Raw genomic sequence first — 16,788 nt, 5'->3', positions numbered from 1 at the left:
ACTTTTCTCCCATGCATTAGTAGTTAGTCCAATATGACTACAAATAACAAACTGGCATAAACTGCACCATAAGGAATTTATGTTAACTGAAAGGAAACAGCTTCTCAGAGAGAAATTTTCTAACAAGAGTTTGCAAAGAAAGTTTTTTTAAGTGTTTTTTAATGCTTTAATTTTTAAGAGTTCTTCGATAGTTTGTGTACATATACACACTAAGATTTAGAAAATAGTAAAATCTCCTTTTATGGCATAACCAAAAGAAGGCTACAGCCTGGATAATTTTTGTTCATTAGGTATATCTAAGAGGCAGGAGTAAGATACACCCTCTATGCCTTTCATATCCCTAGGATTTTGTCTAAAATTCATTAGCATTCTAAAGAGACGTAACCATTATCATTTGACCAGTCACTGTTTAAAATTTGACAAGACTGTCCTAGACCAATTTGTTTGTCAACTGATTCATCATCCAAGTTAGATAAATGTTTTTGCTAATCCCTCTAACAGTCACTGAAGTTTAGCAGGAATTCTTGGCCAGTAGGAAACTTGTGCAAAACATCCATTCTAATGGCTCCAAAGCAAACATTTGCTTTGTCTCAATAAATAAAACAAAACTGTTTCCTTTTACCACTATGTTCCAGTAGGGAAGAAATCTTAGCAACTGAAATAACATGTTGGCTTTAAAATTTAACAAGACTTGAAAATTCTAGTCAAGGAAGATATGGTGTATATATATATATATATATATATATATATATATGCCAAGCAATTCTAAGGTTATTACTAATGCTGATACACTTCGGGTGTTTGCATTACATCAAAAAGATAGCATGCATCAAACCACTAAGAAAAGCTAATTATAAGTGCCTGCAGTTTAGCAGTATGCAATATCAAAGTAAGGAAGGGGAAAAAAAAGGTCCAAAAACAAAATAAACAATAGATAAGGCGGAGTGCCTTTGAATAGCCTACTAAACAAATACCAGCTGAAAAACTGGTTTACTGCAAATTTTTATAAACATAATACAGCAGAACTTTTAAATCAATGCAATATGAACTTGGCCAAGCCTCCAAAGAGACTCCTGCTGATTTTTCAGATATAATAATAATAATAGTAGTAGTAATAATAATAATAATGGTTTCCACCTATTTAACACTTAGGTGCCTAAGGGCCTGATGCTTACTAAGTGTTTTACATATTTTAACTGCCATTGGTCATCATGGCAATACTACAAACCAGGCAATAATCCCACCTTACAGATAAGGAAATTGAGGTTCTCGATATTAAGTAACTTCCAAAGATCATACCATGAGAAGGAGTAAAGCCATAATTTGAAAGCAGGTTTGTCTGAATCACTCATCCTCTTAACCATCATGCTAAAATATTCATTTGTTCAGTATATTTCTTGAATACCCGTTATGTGACAGACACTGTGAAAGATATTGAGGACATAACTGTACACAACACAGTTGCTGCCCTTACAGAGTTTAAAGTCTAGTGGGAGAAACATACATAATCCAATAATCTTATAAATCTTATAAACAGAAGTACAATTAAAACTACAACTGGGATAAATTTTCTGAAGGAAACAAATATGGTGCTGTATGAGCATATATGTAGCCAAGGGAGCTCACACAGTCAGGGAGATCAGGAAAAGCTCACTGCAGAAGTGTCACAGAGGCATCTAAAATATGGCAAAAATGAACCTATCTACAAAACAGAAACAGACTCACAGACATAGAGAACAGACGTGTGGTTGCCAAGGGGAAGGGGGTGGGGGAGGGAAGCACTGGGAGTGTGGGATGAGCAGATGTAAACTATTATATATAGGATGGATAAACAACAAGGTCCTACTGTATAGCACAGGGAGCTATATTCCATATCCTGTGATAAACCATAATGGAAAAGAATATTAAAAAAAGAATGTCTGTATGTGGATAACTGAGTCACTTTGCCGTTCAGCAGAGATTGCCACAACGTTATACATCAACTCGACTTCAATAAAAATTAAAATAAAAAAGAAGTATCACAGAGCTGAAATCTGAATGATAAACAGGCATTAATTAGGTGAAAGGCGTAGGGGGTTAAGAGGGGAAACCAATCGAAAGAGGAAACAAACATGTGAAAAGGCCCTATGGTAAGAGGGAGCTCAGAATGTTTGTGCAACTAAAAAGGGGGGAAAAAAGCCCTTATGCCTGAAACAGAGCCAGAGGATGGAAATATGGTACAAGACGAGGCTTGTACCTCTTCTCAGAACCATGGAAAGCCTGAAGTCATACCGGGCGTAATGACATTCTAACCAACTGTAAGCAAATGAAGGGGAAACTTCTTTCAAGTCTATATGTTCCATTTTTTAAAGTAATAAAGCAACAATGAATATTTTAATTCATAAATCTTTTGGGGTCTAAAGGCAAACACTAAACAAAGATACTGCCCTTTCAATGATTCTGATGACAAGCTACTCTTCATTCCCAACTCCAGCTGCTGGATTCAGGCTGCCTTCATGTATCACCTGATTCCTCCCATGCCTGCCATTTGCAGCCTTCTTCTATTTCTCTTTACCACCGTCTGATCTTCCTAGAGCAAAAGCTGATTATTTCATTCTTCTACTTAACAATCCATCAATGGCCTCACACTGCCTAATGGGGAATACATGATCTGGTCCTTGTCTGCCCATCTAGTTTCATCTTCTGTTCGAATACAGTAGAGTCAGGATTTGAGGTTGTCCAGAGAACAGGTTCATTTCTTGATATTCTATTATTCCTGAAGTATTGGCCTCATCCACATGGTTCAAGGTGGCTTCTTCCCTGCCACATTACAAATAGCTGAATGGGGACTGGATAGGGAGGAAAGGAAGGAGGAGAGTAAACCTCTCCTTTAAGAACCTAACCACAAATTATAGTCTGAGGCCACACCTGGCTACAAGGGAGGCTAGGGAACGTGGTCTTTATTCTGAGCATCCACAAACTCAAGTACTTCTATTAGTATGGAAGAGGGAAAAATTAATTTGGGGGAATAACTAGCAATCTCTGATACAGGAATAAAAATTAATATACATTTTTTGCTAAATTAAATACAGTTCAAACTAAATGATTCAGTTGATATTAAGTTTATTATAACTTCTATTTTGAAAAAAAATGTGCAATACAAATGTTGATCTACTCTTTAGAAAATGTTAATGGTATAAATTTATGGATATCTTGTTGCCAAAGTAATTACTGCCTCTCAAGACTTGTACATGTCAGTTTACTTAAACAATTCTTTATTCAGATTCTCCAGTAATTAACAAAGTGTTTTTCGACTTGCAATTTGATCATTTTTAAGAGCCAGTTCTGAGAGATTCTTTAGCAGCCAAGACTTCAGAAATAAGTACTTGGTTTCACCCTGACAGATACAATGACTTTATTTGTACTGACCAGGAAAGGAGACTCATTCTTGACATGGATTTAGAATTGGAACTCAATTACTAAATCATGTCCTGCCAGGTAAATAGGGAAGAAAGGTAAATAAAGGCCCTTTATCATTTGTTATTAACCCTAGCAATGGATTAATTTAGTAAAGTTTTAGATAACTAACACTTCCATCAACGAGTCTTGATTTGATTTAAAATGTCATAGTATTTACCATTCCTAGCCACAAGTAGAGTCCTCAATACAACAAAATTCCGTCCTTTACCTTCCCTGCCTATTTTAACAAACCAAGACTGAAATTACCCTCTTTGAAAACATGGCTGAAACCAAAAATCTACTTGAAATGCAAGTGTTTTAAGTAGTTATGTCCCTGATACTAGCAATGACATTGAACACTTTAGCCAAACACAAGTAACTAGTCCTTAAATCATTAACTCACTTTGGATCCCTAACGTAACTGTGTTTGGTGATTTGGGTGAGATTTTTTAAGTCACTGTCTTTACTTGGTATGATATACTTCAAAAGGATTAATCTGGATGTTATAGAAATGAAGCAGAACTCTGATAACATTTTGTATCTTTCATCTCAAAATTATTTTCTAAAGATATTATATTTTTAAACATCATAGTGGATGTTAGAACTAGAGGGAATAGAACGACCTTGTTTTGCTTTTTTAAATTATTATTGTGTAATTTTTACATATCTATATTTTTCACTTTATTTCTCTGTCCTATATGCAGATATGCTCTCAGACAAGTTCTCATTTGTACACCGCTACCAGTGAAGATTCCAAGAATAAGAGTACAACACCGGAGAATTTCAAGTTCTTAAAGAGAATGACCAAACATGTCTTTTAGAGTAAGACTGAGGCAAAGCACATTAAAACAGACTTAGTCAATAGAAAGAATATAAAGTAATGAAAAATAAAAATACCGTTCATTTGTTCTCCTCCACCTATATTTAAATGCCTATCCCTTTCCAGACACTTACTCCTAAATTTCAAAAATAAAAATGACAAGTTGTTGTATGCCCTCTTCTATTTTTCTAAAGTTCTATAAATTCCCCAATTACTTTCTGATTCCAAATTGGCAAATTATTTCCAACTAAACTTTTCTGCTGATAGCTGTTAAAGTATAAAATATTTCCCTGGATGTATTATATATTATCCTTTAAGAGAAAGGGCTGATCGAAATTAAGAAATGGTCTCACAAAATGCTTACAAATTCAACTCTTTGCACACATTAAAAACAAAATTGAACTTTCATAAATATTAACTTTAATTTGCCTATAACATACAAATCATTAAATAAGGCTACATATATTACTTTTTCCAGCCTGTAAGTTTTATCACATGTTGGACTAGGTAGGTGCAGAGATATGACCCAAGAGATTATAAAAGTACCTAGTATAGCAAGATTTAATGGCACTATAAATCCAGTGACAACCTTCATCCATTTTAAAAGAATTACCCATATGAATTCTCAAAATATTTAATAAGAACAATTACACTGACTTTACAATTACATTGACATTTTTCCAGAAAGGGATTGATATTAACAGCTACTTAAAGATTTGGGAATATGCATATCTTAATTCAACAAATATTCATTCAATAAATATTTATGGAGTCAAGCACTTGAGATGCTCGGTGACAAAACAAAAGATCTCTGCCTTCAAAGAGCTTACATTCTACCAGTGTAGACAGATGATAAACAATGAACACAATAAATAGTAAATTATACTGTGTGTAATAAGATGGTATGTAAAAAAAGGTAAAGCACGGTAAGGAGAACAGGAAAGGCTGAGGCAAAATGTTAAATACGTTACTATATGACCCAGCAATTCCCCTGCTTAGGTATATACCCAAAGGAATTAAGAACATATGTCCACATAGAACCTTGTACACAAATATTCATCACAGCATTTTTCATAATAGTCAAAAAATAGAAACAACACAAATGATAATCAACTGATGAATTGTGATGAAACACAATGTGCTGTATCCTTACAATGGGATATTATTCAGCAATAAAAAGGAATGGAGTACTGATACATGTTACAATGTGGATGATCCTTGGAAACATTATGCTTAGTAAATTAATAAGCCAGACACAAAAGGACCGATATTGTATGAGGCCCCTAGAATAGGCAAATTCATAGACAGCAACTAGACTAGGGATTACGGTGGATGGTGGGGAAGACGATGGGGAGTTATTGTCAAAAGGATAAAGACACTGCTGGTGGGAATGTGAATTGGTTCAGCCACTATGGAGAACAGTATGGAGGTTCCTTAAAAAACTACAAATAGAATTACCATATGACCCAGCAATCCCACTACTGGGCATATACCCTGAGAAAACCAAAATTCAAAAAGAGTCATGTACCAAAATGTTCATTGCAGCTCTATTTACAATAGCCCGGAGATGGAAACAACCTAAGTGCCCATCATCGGATGAATGGATAAAGAAGATGTGGCACATATACACAATGGAATATTACTCAGCCTTAAAAAGAAATGAAATTGAGTTATTTGTAATGAGATGGATAGACCTAGAGTCTGTCATACAGAGTGAAGTAAGTCAGAAAGAAAAAGACAAATACCGTATGCTAACACATATATATGGAATTTAAGGGAAAAAAATGTCATGAAGAACCTAGGGGTAAGACAGGAATAAAGATGCAGACCTACTGGAGAACGGACTTGAGGATATGGGGAGGGGGAAGGGTGAGTTTTGACAGGGCGAGAGAGAGTCATGGACATATACACACTAACAAACGTAGTAAGGTAGATAGCTAGGGGGAAGCAGCCGCAAGGCACAGGGATATTATATTAGCTCGGGGCTTTGGGACAGCCTGGAGGGGTGGGATGGGGAGAGTGGGAGGGAGGGAGACACAAGAGGGAAGACATATGGGAACATATGTATATGTATAGCTGATTCACTTTGTTATAAAGCAGAAACTAACACACCATTGTAAAGCAATTATACCCCAATAAAGATGGTTAAAAAAAAAAAAAAGGATAAAGAGTTTGTTTGGGATGATGAAAAAGTTTTGAAAATGGATAATGGTGATGGTTGCCCAATATTGCGAGTGCACTTAACGCCACTGAATTTTACACTTAAAAATGAATAAGATGGTACAGTTTATGTTATGTATATTACCATAATTTATTTTAAAAGGTGCTAAGAAGTTACTATTAAATTACCTACTAAGCGGCAACACCTCAGCTCATGCCCAGGTCCTCTGTGCTTTCCTTCTGCCCTACCACAATGCCCCAGAAGCAGGCAAAACTCAGAGCCCTGCTTACAGGGATCCCCCTGGTAGTCAGATCTGGCCTCACGACTTTCTTTTATGTACATAAGTGAATAATCCAAGAGGGGCCAAATTCTATCACTCTGTATTTTCAATGTTAAGAAGAGAGATACTGGGCTTCCCTGGTGGTGCAGTGGTTGAGAATCCACCTGCCAATGCAGGGGACACGGGTTCGAGCCCTGGTCTGGGAAGATCCCACATGCCACGGAGCAGCTAGGCCCGTGAGCCACAGCTACCGAGCCTGTGCTCTAGAGCCTGTGCTCCACAACAAGAGAGGCCGCGATAGTGAGAGGCCCGCGCACCGCGATGAAGAGTGGCCCCCGCTTGCCGCAACTAGAAGAAAGCCCTCGCACAGAAACGAAGACCCAACACAGCCAAAAGTAAATAAATAAATAAAATTAAAAAATAATAATAAAAAGAAGAGAGATACAGAGTATAGGAAATTGCTGTATCCTAGTCATGTAAATGGCAGGACCCAGAGAGAAGGTTCTGCTACTGAGATGCCCACAGCAGCACTGGGTTTTGCCTTTCTTAATGCTCAGTTGTTGAGCTCATCATTCAATTTCTTGGGGCTCCTCCAGTATCTTTATACTAATAAATTTCCTTCTTTCCTTAAGCTGGCCAAAGGTGGTTTCTGTTCCTTACAAACAACGGAACCTTAGTTCTAATACTCAACTCTTAAGCTTTATCCATATGGGCAAAGGGATATGCAAATGTCCTTTGTTTTCCAAATCTCTGGAGCTTTTGTGACAACACAGTAAGAACTGGGATAGCAAGGGATAACTATAGATTGTTTTTCAAGAGTTCCAAGACAATTCAGTATGAGGCTTTCAAATAATTTAACTAAAGGTGAGTTGGAGAGCAATTTATTCTCTGAAATTTTTACAAATAATACTTCTATTTGCCGCTAGAAAGTTAATCAAGAATTTTTTAATCCAGGTTCTTTTTGCTGGGTGTTTGTTTGTTTGTTTGAGCTCTTATATTTAGCTCTGCTGATCCATCAATTCCTTACACAATTTGCAGAATCCTCTTTAAACAGGAGATATACGGACAGCAGTAGTGTCTTCTCCTAGTGGCTATTTCATAATCAGTCATTACCACAAGGTCTTGGAGAGCTAGATATTATGATATCTATTTCATAATCAGTCATTACCACAAGGTCTTGGAGAGCTAGATATCTAGGAATTAATTAAAAACCTAAAAGTTTTTTCTAAGACTCCACTGAGGAATTTTTGGATAACTAACATATAAAAGTCCAGCATTTTGTAATTTTCACAGAGATTTTTATAATGACATTTTAACAATGACTTGAACACTTTAATAGATAGAACCTCAGTAACATGTGCTTGAATTAAGAATTTAGATACGAATGTAGATTATGCTTTGTTTACTTCCTAAGTCTTTCCCGGCATTCATGGGACTCTATCTGTGGCCTCTATCGCTTGTTAAACACCAAAAGGAAATGAGGGCATGGTGTACTGCACACATACCAGAAGGGTATTCTATGCCAAGTGGGGGAGAGAGAGCGAGAGTGTGTGTGTGTGTGTGTGTGTGTGTGTGTGTGTTGAATAGTCACAGGCACTATGAGACAAAAATATTTAGAACTATTTTATTACAGATGGAAAGTTGTCCTTAATGCCAAAGCTTCCAGGGATCTAGAAGACTACTGAAGTTCATGATTAATGAAGAAAAACTACGAAACACTGGGGCTAAGGAAAAATAAAGGGGAAAGGAGTGAAAACAGAATATGCAAAGGAGCTGGAAACATTGTAAAATTCTCCCCCAAAATTGCCAAGTTTCTGGGCTTTATATCCTGCCCTCTTTATCTCTGGTCTCAGTAAACTCAGCACACATGACAAGGATTGAAGGCAGTCCAAATAAACTCAGAGGGTCTGAATCAAGCTTAAAGCTCTCACATTTGATAAATAAGCATAAAATATGTTTTTTGATGATTTCTTCTATCTTTGCATATCTCAATAATATCAAATTGTTTCCTTCCTTTTCTGGAGCTATTAAATTGAACAATAAAACTTGACCAATTTTTTTAGTAAAAGAAAAAAGTACCAAGAATATATGATCAAATTATGGGTATAGATTTGAGATAAATATCCATCTTAATGATCCTCCAAAGTTCAGCTACATACCACCTCCTCCTTGAAGTCCTCCTCGGGTCATACCAGCCAGAGGAAGAATCCTCCTCTGTTTCCCTATGAATACTGTTTTTAATCATCTTCATTTGAAAAGAATTGCTTTATGTTGCGGTTATTCAATACCAATCTTATCTCCATTACTAAATAATGACTACATTGATTTCACAAATATTTATTAAATGCCTACCATTTACCAGGAATTGTGTGAGGTGCTGAGCATACAAGGATTATAAAGTCAGAGTCAGTTCCTGATCTTGTGGCATTTACAACTGTGAGAGCAAAACTATCAAATGCCTTTAGTTTCCCATAGATTCTAGTCAAGTGTCATACCACAGATTTCTCAAAGGAAGTTTGAGTTTTTGAGATAATAATTTAAAATAGCACAATATCTGGCATCTCTTCATACTGTATCCCTAACACATAGTCAGGGCTCATAGTCAGGTGAACCAATGATTCAGTCTGCAGCATCCTCCAGCATAAACCACATCACCAGGAAAGGTCCATAGACTGGATTCATGATGAGGACACATTTTCAATTTTATGATTAAATTTTTTTCTGAATAAACTGATAATTTATTCTTAATTCAAGGTTGGAATTCTATAGGTTTGTGTCAGAATAAACTATAAAGTAACATTATTAACCAATCATTGATTTGAATTTTGAGAGGGCTAATCCATCCATTTCAAAGATATTCAGTAAAGGGCTTCCCTGGTGGCCCAGTGGTTGAGTCCGCCTGCCGATGCTGGGGACACGGGTTCGTGCCCCGGTCCGGGAAGATCCCACATGCCGCGGAGCGGCTGAGCCCGTGAGCCATGGCCGCTGAGCCTGTGCGTCCGGAGCCTGTGCTCCACAACGGGAGAGGCCACAACAGTGAGAGGCCCGCGTACCGCAAAAAAAAAAAAAAAAAAAAAAAAAAAAAAAAGGAGTAAAATTCAATCTATTGTTATGCTAGAAATTTGTCATAGAAGACCACTGTTACTTCCTTTGTATTTATATATGAAGATACACCTTGTGCCTGGAATTTAAGTTTTAAAGTTTGAATTTAACTTTAAAGTTTTAAAGTAATCTGTCTATATTCTGTAAGTTATATACACACTACCTATACAAGAACAGTTCCAAAGGGGAAACATGACTGTGAAAAGTGCTACCTACGCAAAAAAAAAAAATTTTAAGCAAAAAACCTCTGTTAAATCTAGAATGAGGCCAAGCAATTGCTTCTGAATTCTCTTTCTATCAAAGCCAAGGATCAGGGGTACTTAAGGAAGAATGGTTGTTTACCTGACTGAGCGGGTCTAAAAGCTGCAGTGTTGTTTATAGAATGACTTAAGTTTAAGAAATGGTGGACCTTTCAGCTTAAAATAGACTTTATGTTCACCACTTCAGAAACTGTCTTTGTACTCCAGCTGATTTAAAGTTCCATAACATGACACTACTAACCCTTAGACTTTCCAGAACAACTCAATATTCAAGATTATACTGTCTTCTTCCTCCCCACTAAACACACATGCAAATACTCAATAGATTTTTAGACACTTTTATCACAGTAACATATGCCCTAGCCAAAACAAAGCTAAGTTCATATACCTAGTTATAGCAGAAAATAATGCTGTTACTTGGAGGGGTTCTGTTTAGAAGAGGCTAAAGATAAATTACAAATTATGCAAATATAAAAGTTGGCTACAACCATTCCTTGCTTCATCTATGACTCTCTACTGATCAAACAGTCCTACTAAGGGAACGATTTTTCAAATCATGATAAGAATAGCAAAATTAAATAAGAAAAATAATAATAAATCAAATCTGCAACCATTTAAATATTAAAACTTTAAGCAGAAAAAAGATCAGGAAGGGAAATTCAAAGGACTATAATTGGTAAAAATAAAACATGTCTTATTCATCCATCTAAGGAATTAAGTCAGAATTATAAACTGTGTGACCCACCATCCCCCTACCTGATGTCTACTGTTGAACATGGAAACAAAGGAATTAAAAAGCGCATTGAATTGGCCACAATCAAGTAGTAATTAAGAATAAGGGCCCTGATCTTTTCCCACTCTGGTAAAACACTATCATGATACTTGGCAGTCACTGCTCCAATGGGGGGTCACCGGAGTGTTTTCTCAGACCTTAATTAGTGGGTGCTGATTCTTAGTAGATCCCAAAAAGAAACCGCAAGTCAAAGGCAACAATCACTTAAACATATGTATACAGATGTGCATAAACACACACACACACACACACACGTGCACACTTGTCATTCACTAACCTCTCAACCACATGGAGAACAGACAATGAAACAACTGTATACTTTCTATTGATTCTACTGTCCCGCCCATCCTGGGAATTCTGCCATGCTCACTCCCACTGTGTGGTACCTGACCATTGGTCAAGTTGATATACCCAAAATATGAAGTGTCAGAAGTGTCAATGACCAAGGAAGTAAATCTTAGTATAAAGAAATGGAGGAAGGGGGAAGGGACAATTAACACTGCATTTGATACAAATCAAAACTACAATGAGGTAGCACCTCACACCAGTCAGAATGGCCATCATTAAAAAGTCTACAAATAACAAATGCTGAAGAGGGTATGGAGCAAAGGGAACCCTCCTACACTGTTGATGGGAATATAAGTTGGTGCAGCTGCTATGGAGAACAGTGTGGAGCTTCCTCAGAAAACTAAAAAATAGAACTATCATATGATCCAGCAATCCTACTCCTGGGCATATAGCCAGACAAAACTCTAGTTCAAAAAGGTACATGCACCCCTATGTGCATAGCAGCATTCTTCACAATAGCCAAGACATGGAAACAACCTATGTGTCCGTCGACAGATGAATGGATAAAGAAGATGTGGTACGTATATACAATGGAATATTACTCAGCCATAAAAAAAGAATGAAATAATGCCATTTGCAGCAACATGGATGCAACTAGAGATTATCATACTAAGTAAATTCGAAAGAGAAAGACAAATAACATGTGATATCACTTATAAGTGGAATCTAAAATATGACAGAAATGAACAGAAACAGACTCACAGACATAGAGAACAGACTGGTGGTTGCCAAGGGGGAGGGAGCTGGGGGAGGAACGGAGTGGGAGGTTGGGGTGAGCAGATGTACCTTTTATACATAGAATGGCTAAACAACAAGGTCCTACTGTATAGCGCAGGGAACTATATTCAGTATCCTGTGATAAACCACAATGGAAAAGAATATTTAAAAAAAGAATGTATATATATGTATAACTGAATCACTTCACTGTATAGCAGAAATTAATGTAACATTGTAAATCAACTATACTTCAATTTAAAAATAAAAATAAAAAAAGAAAAAGAAAAAACAAAAGTAACACCGCATCTGAAATTGCACAACATATCCCAAAAGTCCTCCCTTCTATTTTTTTTTTTGTGTGTGTGGTATGCGGGCCTCTCACTGTTGTGGCCTCTCCCTTTGCGGAGCACAGGCTCCAGACACGCAGGCTCAGCGGCCATGGCTCATGGGCCCAGCCACTCCACGGCATGTGGGATCTTCCCGGACCGGGGCACGAACCCGTGTCCCCTGCATCGGCAGGCGGACTCTCAACCACTGTACCACCAGGGAAGCCCCCTCCCTTCTCTTTTAAAAGAAAAATAAAAACCATAACCCTAAAATGTACAGTACAAAAAAAAATTGTTTATTTAAAATATATTCACCATCTTCATCCAACAGGATTTAAAGCAGTTTTCCTTAAGTCAAGATAAGTGTTTCCTAAATAGATCTTTAGATGAAAAATTAAGTTAGAAAACATAAACCAGGCCCCTTTTGCACCAATACAAGCTGGGAGAACAATACTCTACCTCATTTAGCAATAACTCAGGGTTCAGAAACGTCAGGTAAATCCTGGTTAAAGGATAACTGGGGAAAAAAGGGAAATGCAAGTCTTTGCAACCGGAGCAGTCTAATTCCTCAGACTGAGATATCAAACTTAAAAGCTAGGTCACAGAGCCTACAAAAAGCTTCCTACATTTCCAGTTGGAAGGGCCTCTAAAAGGGCCTACTAAACTCTAATAGAGTGAAACTGTGATTTTTTTTCAGGTGAAAAATTCATGACCTTATTACAAAAATTCCCAAAAGCCAATAATAACAACGTGCATCCTGCCAAACAAATTTATACACGAGATACTAAAATCAGAGAAAATTTATCTGCAGAAAAATAAATACGTATGAATTACCTGTAATGCTGTAAACTCCATTCTCACTAACTATCTCCTAAGGTGAATTTGAAAAACCATCATGCAACCAAAAGCGTCAAATAGATAAACAGCAAAGATAGAAATCAGAAACTTGCAGCCTCGTTTTTAGCTCTTCCATTGAGTTTTTAATATTACAGTGGAACGAACTATGCTGGCTAAATAGATACAATGCCAGTGTCTCCAATGGAGCTCTCTGATTCACTTTAACAATTCACACAACTTTGAAAAAACTTAAGGCCCACAAAAATATAAGCATAATGTGGAGTTTCCTAGCAACTCTCTAAAAAAAATGGGCTCTTTCCTTTCTGTCTCTTTCATTCACTTTTATAATACCCCAGGGGCAGGGGCATCATATACTCTTTCTCTTACTCTCCACAAAGACATGCTGACAGGAAAAGAGAATAAATGATATGAACAAGGTCATAATTAGCAACAGACCTTGGACAACTGACCTCCAACTATAGAAGTGCAAAGAAATTCAACTTGAAGTATGTACTCTGTCTTTGATAGAAAAGGTGTATAATGAGCCTACAAAAGTATAATGAAAAACTATAATGCTGCTTTGATTTCATGGTCCTAAAACACACGTGTAAAGTAAAACATCTACCAGTTGTCATCTAAGCTAACAAAGTAGGTGATGCTACTTTGCCTAGATAACATTTCATGTGGCATGAACATAGGCTCCTGCCAGCTTTGTAACTACTAAAACTCTCAGGCCAACGTAGTTCCATGAGTTAAAGAAAAAGAATATCTAATCAGAGCACCAAGCTTCACCAGCGGCAGCATTTCCAACGATCCGTCCTCACCTTAGAATCGAGCTGCACAGAGGTCTTGTCATATTAAGCTCAACAAGAATCAGTTTGTCAACAGAAAAATAATACTGCACAAACACACTCTAAGGCAACTCAACTTCCAAAACACCAGCAAGAAATGTTGAACATGAATAAATATTTTATACAAACATACGCTACATTAAAGCTTCTTTTTCTCAAGATGATGTGTAACCAAGGAAACACACACTTGGCTGAGAGTCTGGAGACAGGGTTATAGTTCCAGCTTTTGGCATTAATGTCCTTCCTCTGCTTCACAGGTAAGTCACTTCATTTCTCTTCCCCTAGGTTTCTCTCTCTCCAAAATGAGCAGGACAGACTCCACAACTGCTAATGTAGTGACCGAAACACATACCTTTGCTGAATAAGACACTACAAAAACATGTCTTTTTATTTCACTAGCTTTTATACTCTATTCCTAATCCTTTTTATTATTTTGTCCACGACTGTAACTGTCACTCACAGCCACCTAGGTAGTGACAATTACAACCGCTAACCCTTAATACAAGTGCTCATACGTCACATACTGTGCTAAGCACCTTATGTTAACTCACTTCTTCCTCAGCACAATCCTACGAGGTAGTAACCATGAGTGAGGAAACTGAGATGCAATTATGTGACCTGCCCAGGGTCATAAGGTTCACAGGCAGAGAAGCCGGGATTTGACCCCAAGCCCTTCCTGATCAACCACCAGGCTAAACACACCTAGAGAGTCTACAGAGGGGAAGGGTGAGGTGAAGCAGAGTCCATCTGCAAAATGTTGCGGGAAGCCCAAACACTGACCTTGTACTAAGAACTCTCTGGGAAACAAATGGCAGCTTATGATTTACAAACCCAGCACAAAAGCACCTGTCACGGCTATTCTTTTCTTCCATGCTTCAGTTTCACTTAACATTGATCTTAAAGGGATTAAGTTAAACCTACCTCCCTTCTTTCACCCATTGAGGGAGATGCACAAATAACAGAAACTGGGGAAGTTCTGGTGACGTCCACGTCCCCTGTGGGGTAGACACCACTCCATTAATGGCACGGCTCAAAGCCACCATCCAGGGACACTGCATGTTAAGTCATGTGCTCTAAAACCTAACAGCAGAAAAAACTGACCAGTCCGAAGTGGAAACACCAGTTTCTCAGCCTGAACTCTCTAAGACTGGGGAGTCTAGCTACTGAGACCAGGCGGTAACAACAACAACAAAATGTACGCATCAAAATAGAGTGCAGTCAGTGTGCGTTTAAACTGCGAGCTGGTATTTACAATCAGGACAGAGAGAATATACTAGTAATCAAGGAAGTCCTCTTTAACCATCTAGCACACGGTTATGTTTATATATCTATTTCCCCCATTCGTAAATCAACTCCAATCTCAAGAGCCCTGCACTTGGCCGAGTCCCTGGAGAGGCTGAGCATTTCAGTGGGCCAAGGCCCGGGGAGGGGAGAAATCAGGTGTGAGTTCTAGAACCCAGGAGGCCGTCGGAGCCCCCAGGCTGCCCCCGAGGCGGGGCGAGTCCCCGTTTGTCAAGGCCAAAAGGAAATCACTTCAGCGAAGTGGGACGGTGAGCTCCTCCCGCAGGGAAAAGCCACACTCCCGCTCGCCACATCGCCTGAGTTTCATGTCCAAGGCCACGGACTTTTATTGACTGGTTTTACAAACCCGGCCCTGAAGGACAAGGGCTTGAGAGAGGTGGCGAGCAAAGATGGGGAAGAGGAGGCATTTTGTTTCACAGGGAAAAAAAAAATTTTTTTAATCAAAACAACCCACGGAGAAGCCAACGAAGACTTCTTTACCGGGCCTGTCTCCGGTCTTTTGAATCACTTCCTCCTTTTCAGATGCGTCTCTGAGCTTGAGATTACGAAGTTGCAAAGAAAGTCTTGCCTCTATGGGCAGCTTCCTGCGAGCGAGCGAGCCGAGCGCACGGCGCTGTCCGCGGGCGCAGAGCCTGCCCTGCCTCCCGGCCACCCCAGGCGGGAGCGGGCGCCGGGGCACGCGGCGGCGCCACGAGGGACTGGGATGGGTTCCTAGGGGCCCTAGCGCCAGGGCTCCCCAGCCCGCGCCCCGGCTTACCCCAGCGTGTTGATGAAGCCGTTGACCGAGCCCTCCGCGTACAGGGACACGATGTCCCCAATGTAGAGGAAGCTGGACATTTTATCGGACATGCTGCTTCATGCTCCGAAGAATACGTCCCTCCTCTTCTCTGCGCCCTCGCCGCCCTCTCCGGGGAGCCGCCGCGGCAGAGGAACGGAGCGCCCGCCTGTAGCGCCCAGAGCGGCGGCGGCGGCGGGCACGGCCCGAGGGATCAAGTGTCAGGCTCAGCCCTGCCCCGCGCCTGGCGAGCCGCCAGGAGCGGCGCTGCAGCTCCGGACACCCCGCGACGTGCGCCGCCCGGAGAGCCGCAGCCGCCGCCGCCTCCCAGGCAAGTTTCCTGTTCCTTTTAGAAGTTTTCTCTCCAACACCTTTTGCTCCTCCTCCTCCCTCCTCCGCTCCCCGCTCTGCCTACCCTCCCCGCTCCGCACCCAGCCGCAGCGGTCCCCGCAGCCCGGCCAGAGCTGGTGCTTGCAGAGCCCCTCGGTTCCCTCGGGGGAATTTTTGGACCAGGTGGTGGTGCCCATTGGGCGAAGGGGAGGAGAGGAGCCGGGGGACGAGAGGGCGGAGGCCAATCAGGCGGCGGCGGCCTGGGGCGGAGCCGGGCCGGGGCGGGGCGACCAGGGTAGGGGGTGGGGCCCGGCCACCCGGGAAGCAGTGGCGCGCGCTGACCGAACGCGGGGGTGGTGCTGGAGGGGCGGCGGGATCCCCGAACCGGGAAGCGGTCGCCAGAGAGCCGCCCAGGAGGGGCTAGGCTTGGGGTGCGACAGTTCCCGCC

General features: G+C 40.0%; 1 protein-coding gene across 2 annotated transcripts in view; it reads right to left on the bottom strand.

Annotated features, from left to right (window-relative positions):
- Positions 1-16,477, bottom strand: part of ITPR2 (inositol 1,4,5-trisphosphate receptor type 2) — a 530,755-nt gene extending 514,278 nt beyond the window's left edge. The window contains exon 1 of one of the 2 annotated variants that reach the window (XM_032646410.1): positions 15,993-16,477. In XM_032646410.1, the coding sequence (XP_032502301.1) occupies positions 15,993-16,084 (92 nt within the window). In that variant the 5' untranslated portion in view covers positions 16,085-16,477. The remainder of the gene's footprint in view (positions 1-15,992) is intronic. The other variant, XM_032646411.1, reaches the window with a different exon arrangement.
- Between the last annotated feature and the right edge of the window lie 311 nt (positions 16,478-16,788).

The sequence above is a fragment of the Phocoena sinus genome, chromosome 10 (genome assembly GCF_008692025.1).
Source record: "Phocoena sinus isolate mPhoSin1 chromosome 10, mPhoSin1.pri, whole genome shotgun sequence".
NCBI classification, from domain to species: domain Eukaryota; kingdom Metazoa; phylum Chordata; class Mammalia; order Artiodactyla; family Phocoenidae; genus Phocoena; species Phocoena sinus.
The sequence above is the reverse complement of the archived record's forward strand: the minus strand, read 5'-3'. Positions and strand labels throughout refer to the sequence as shown.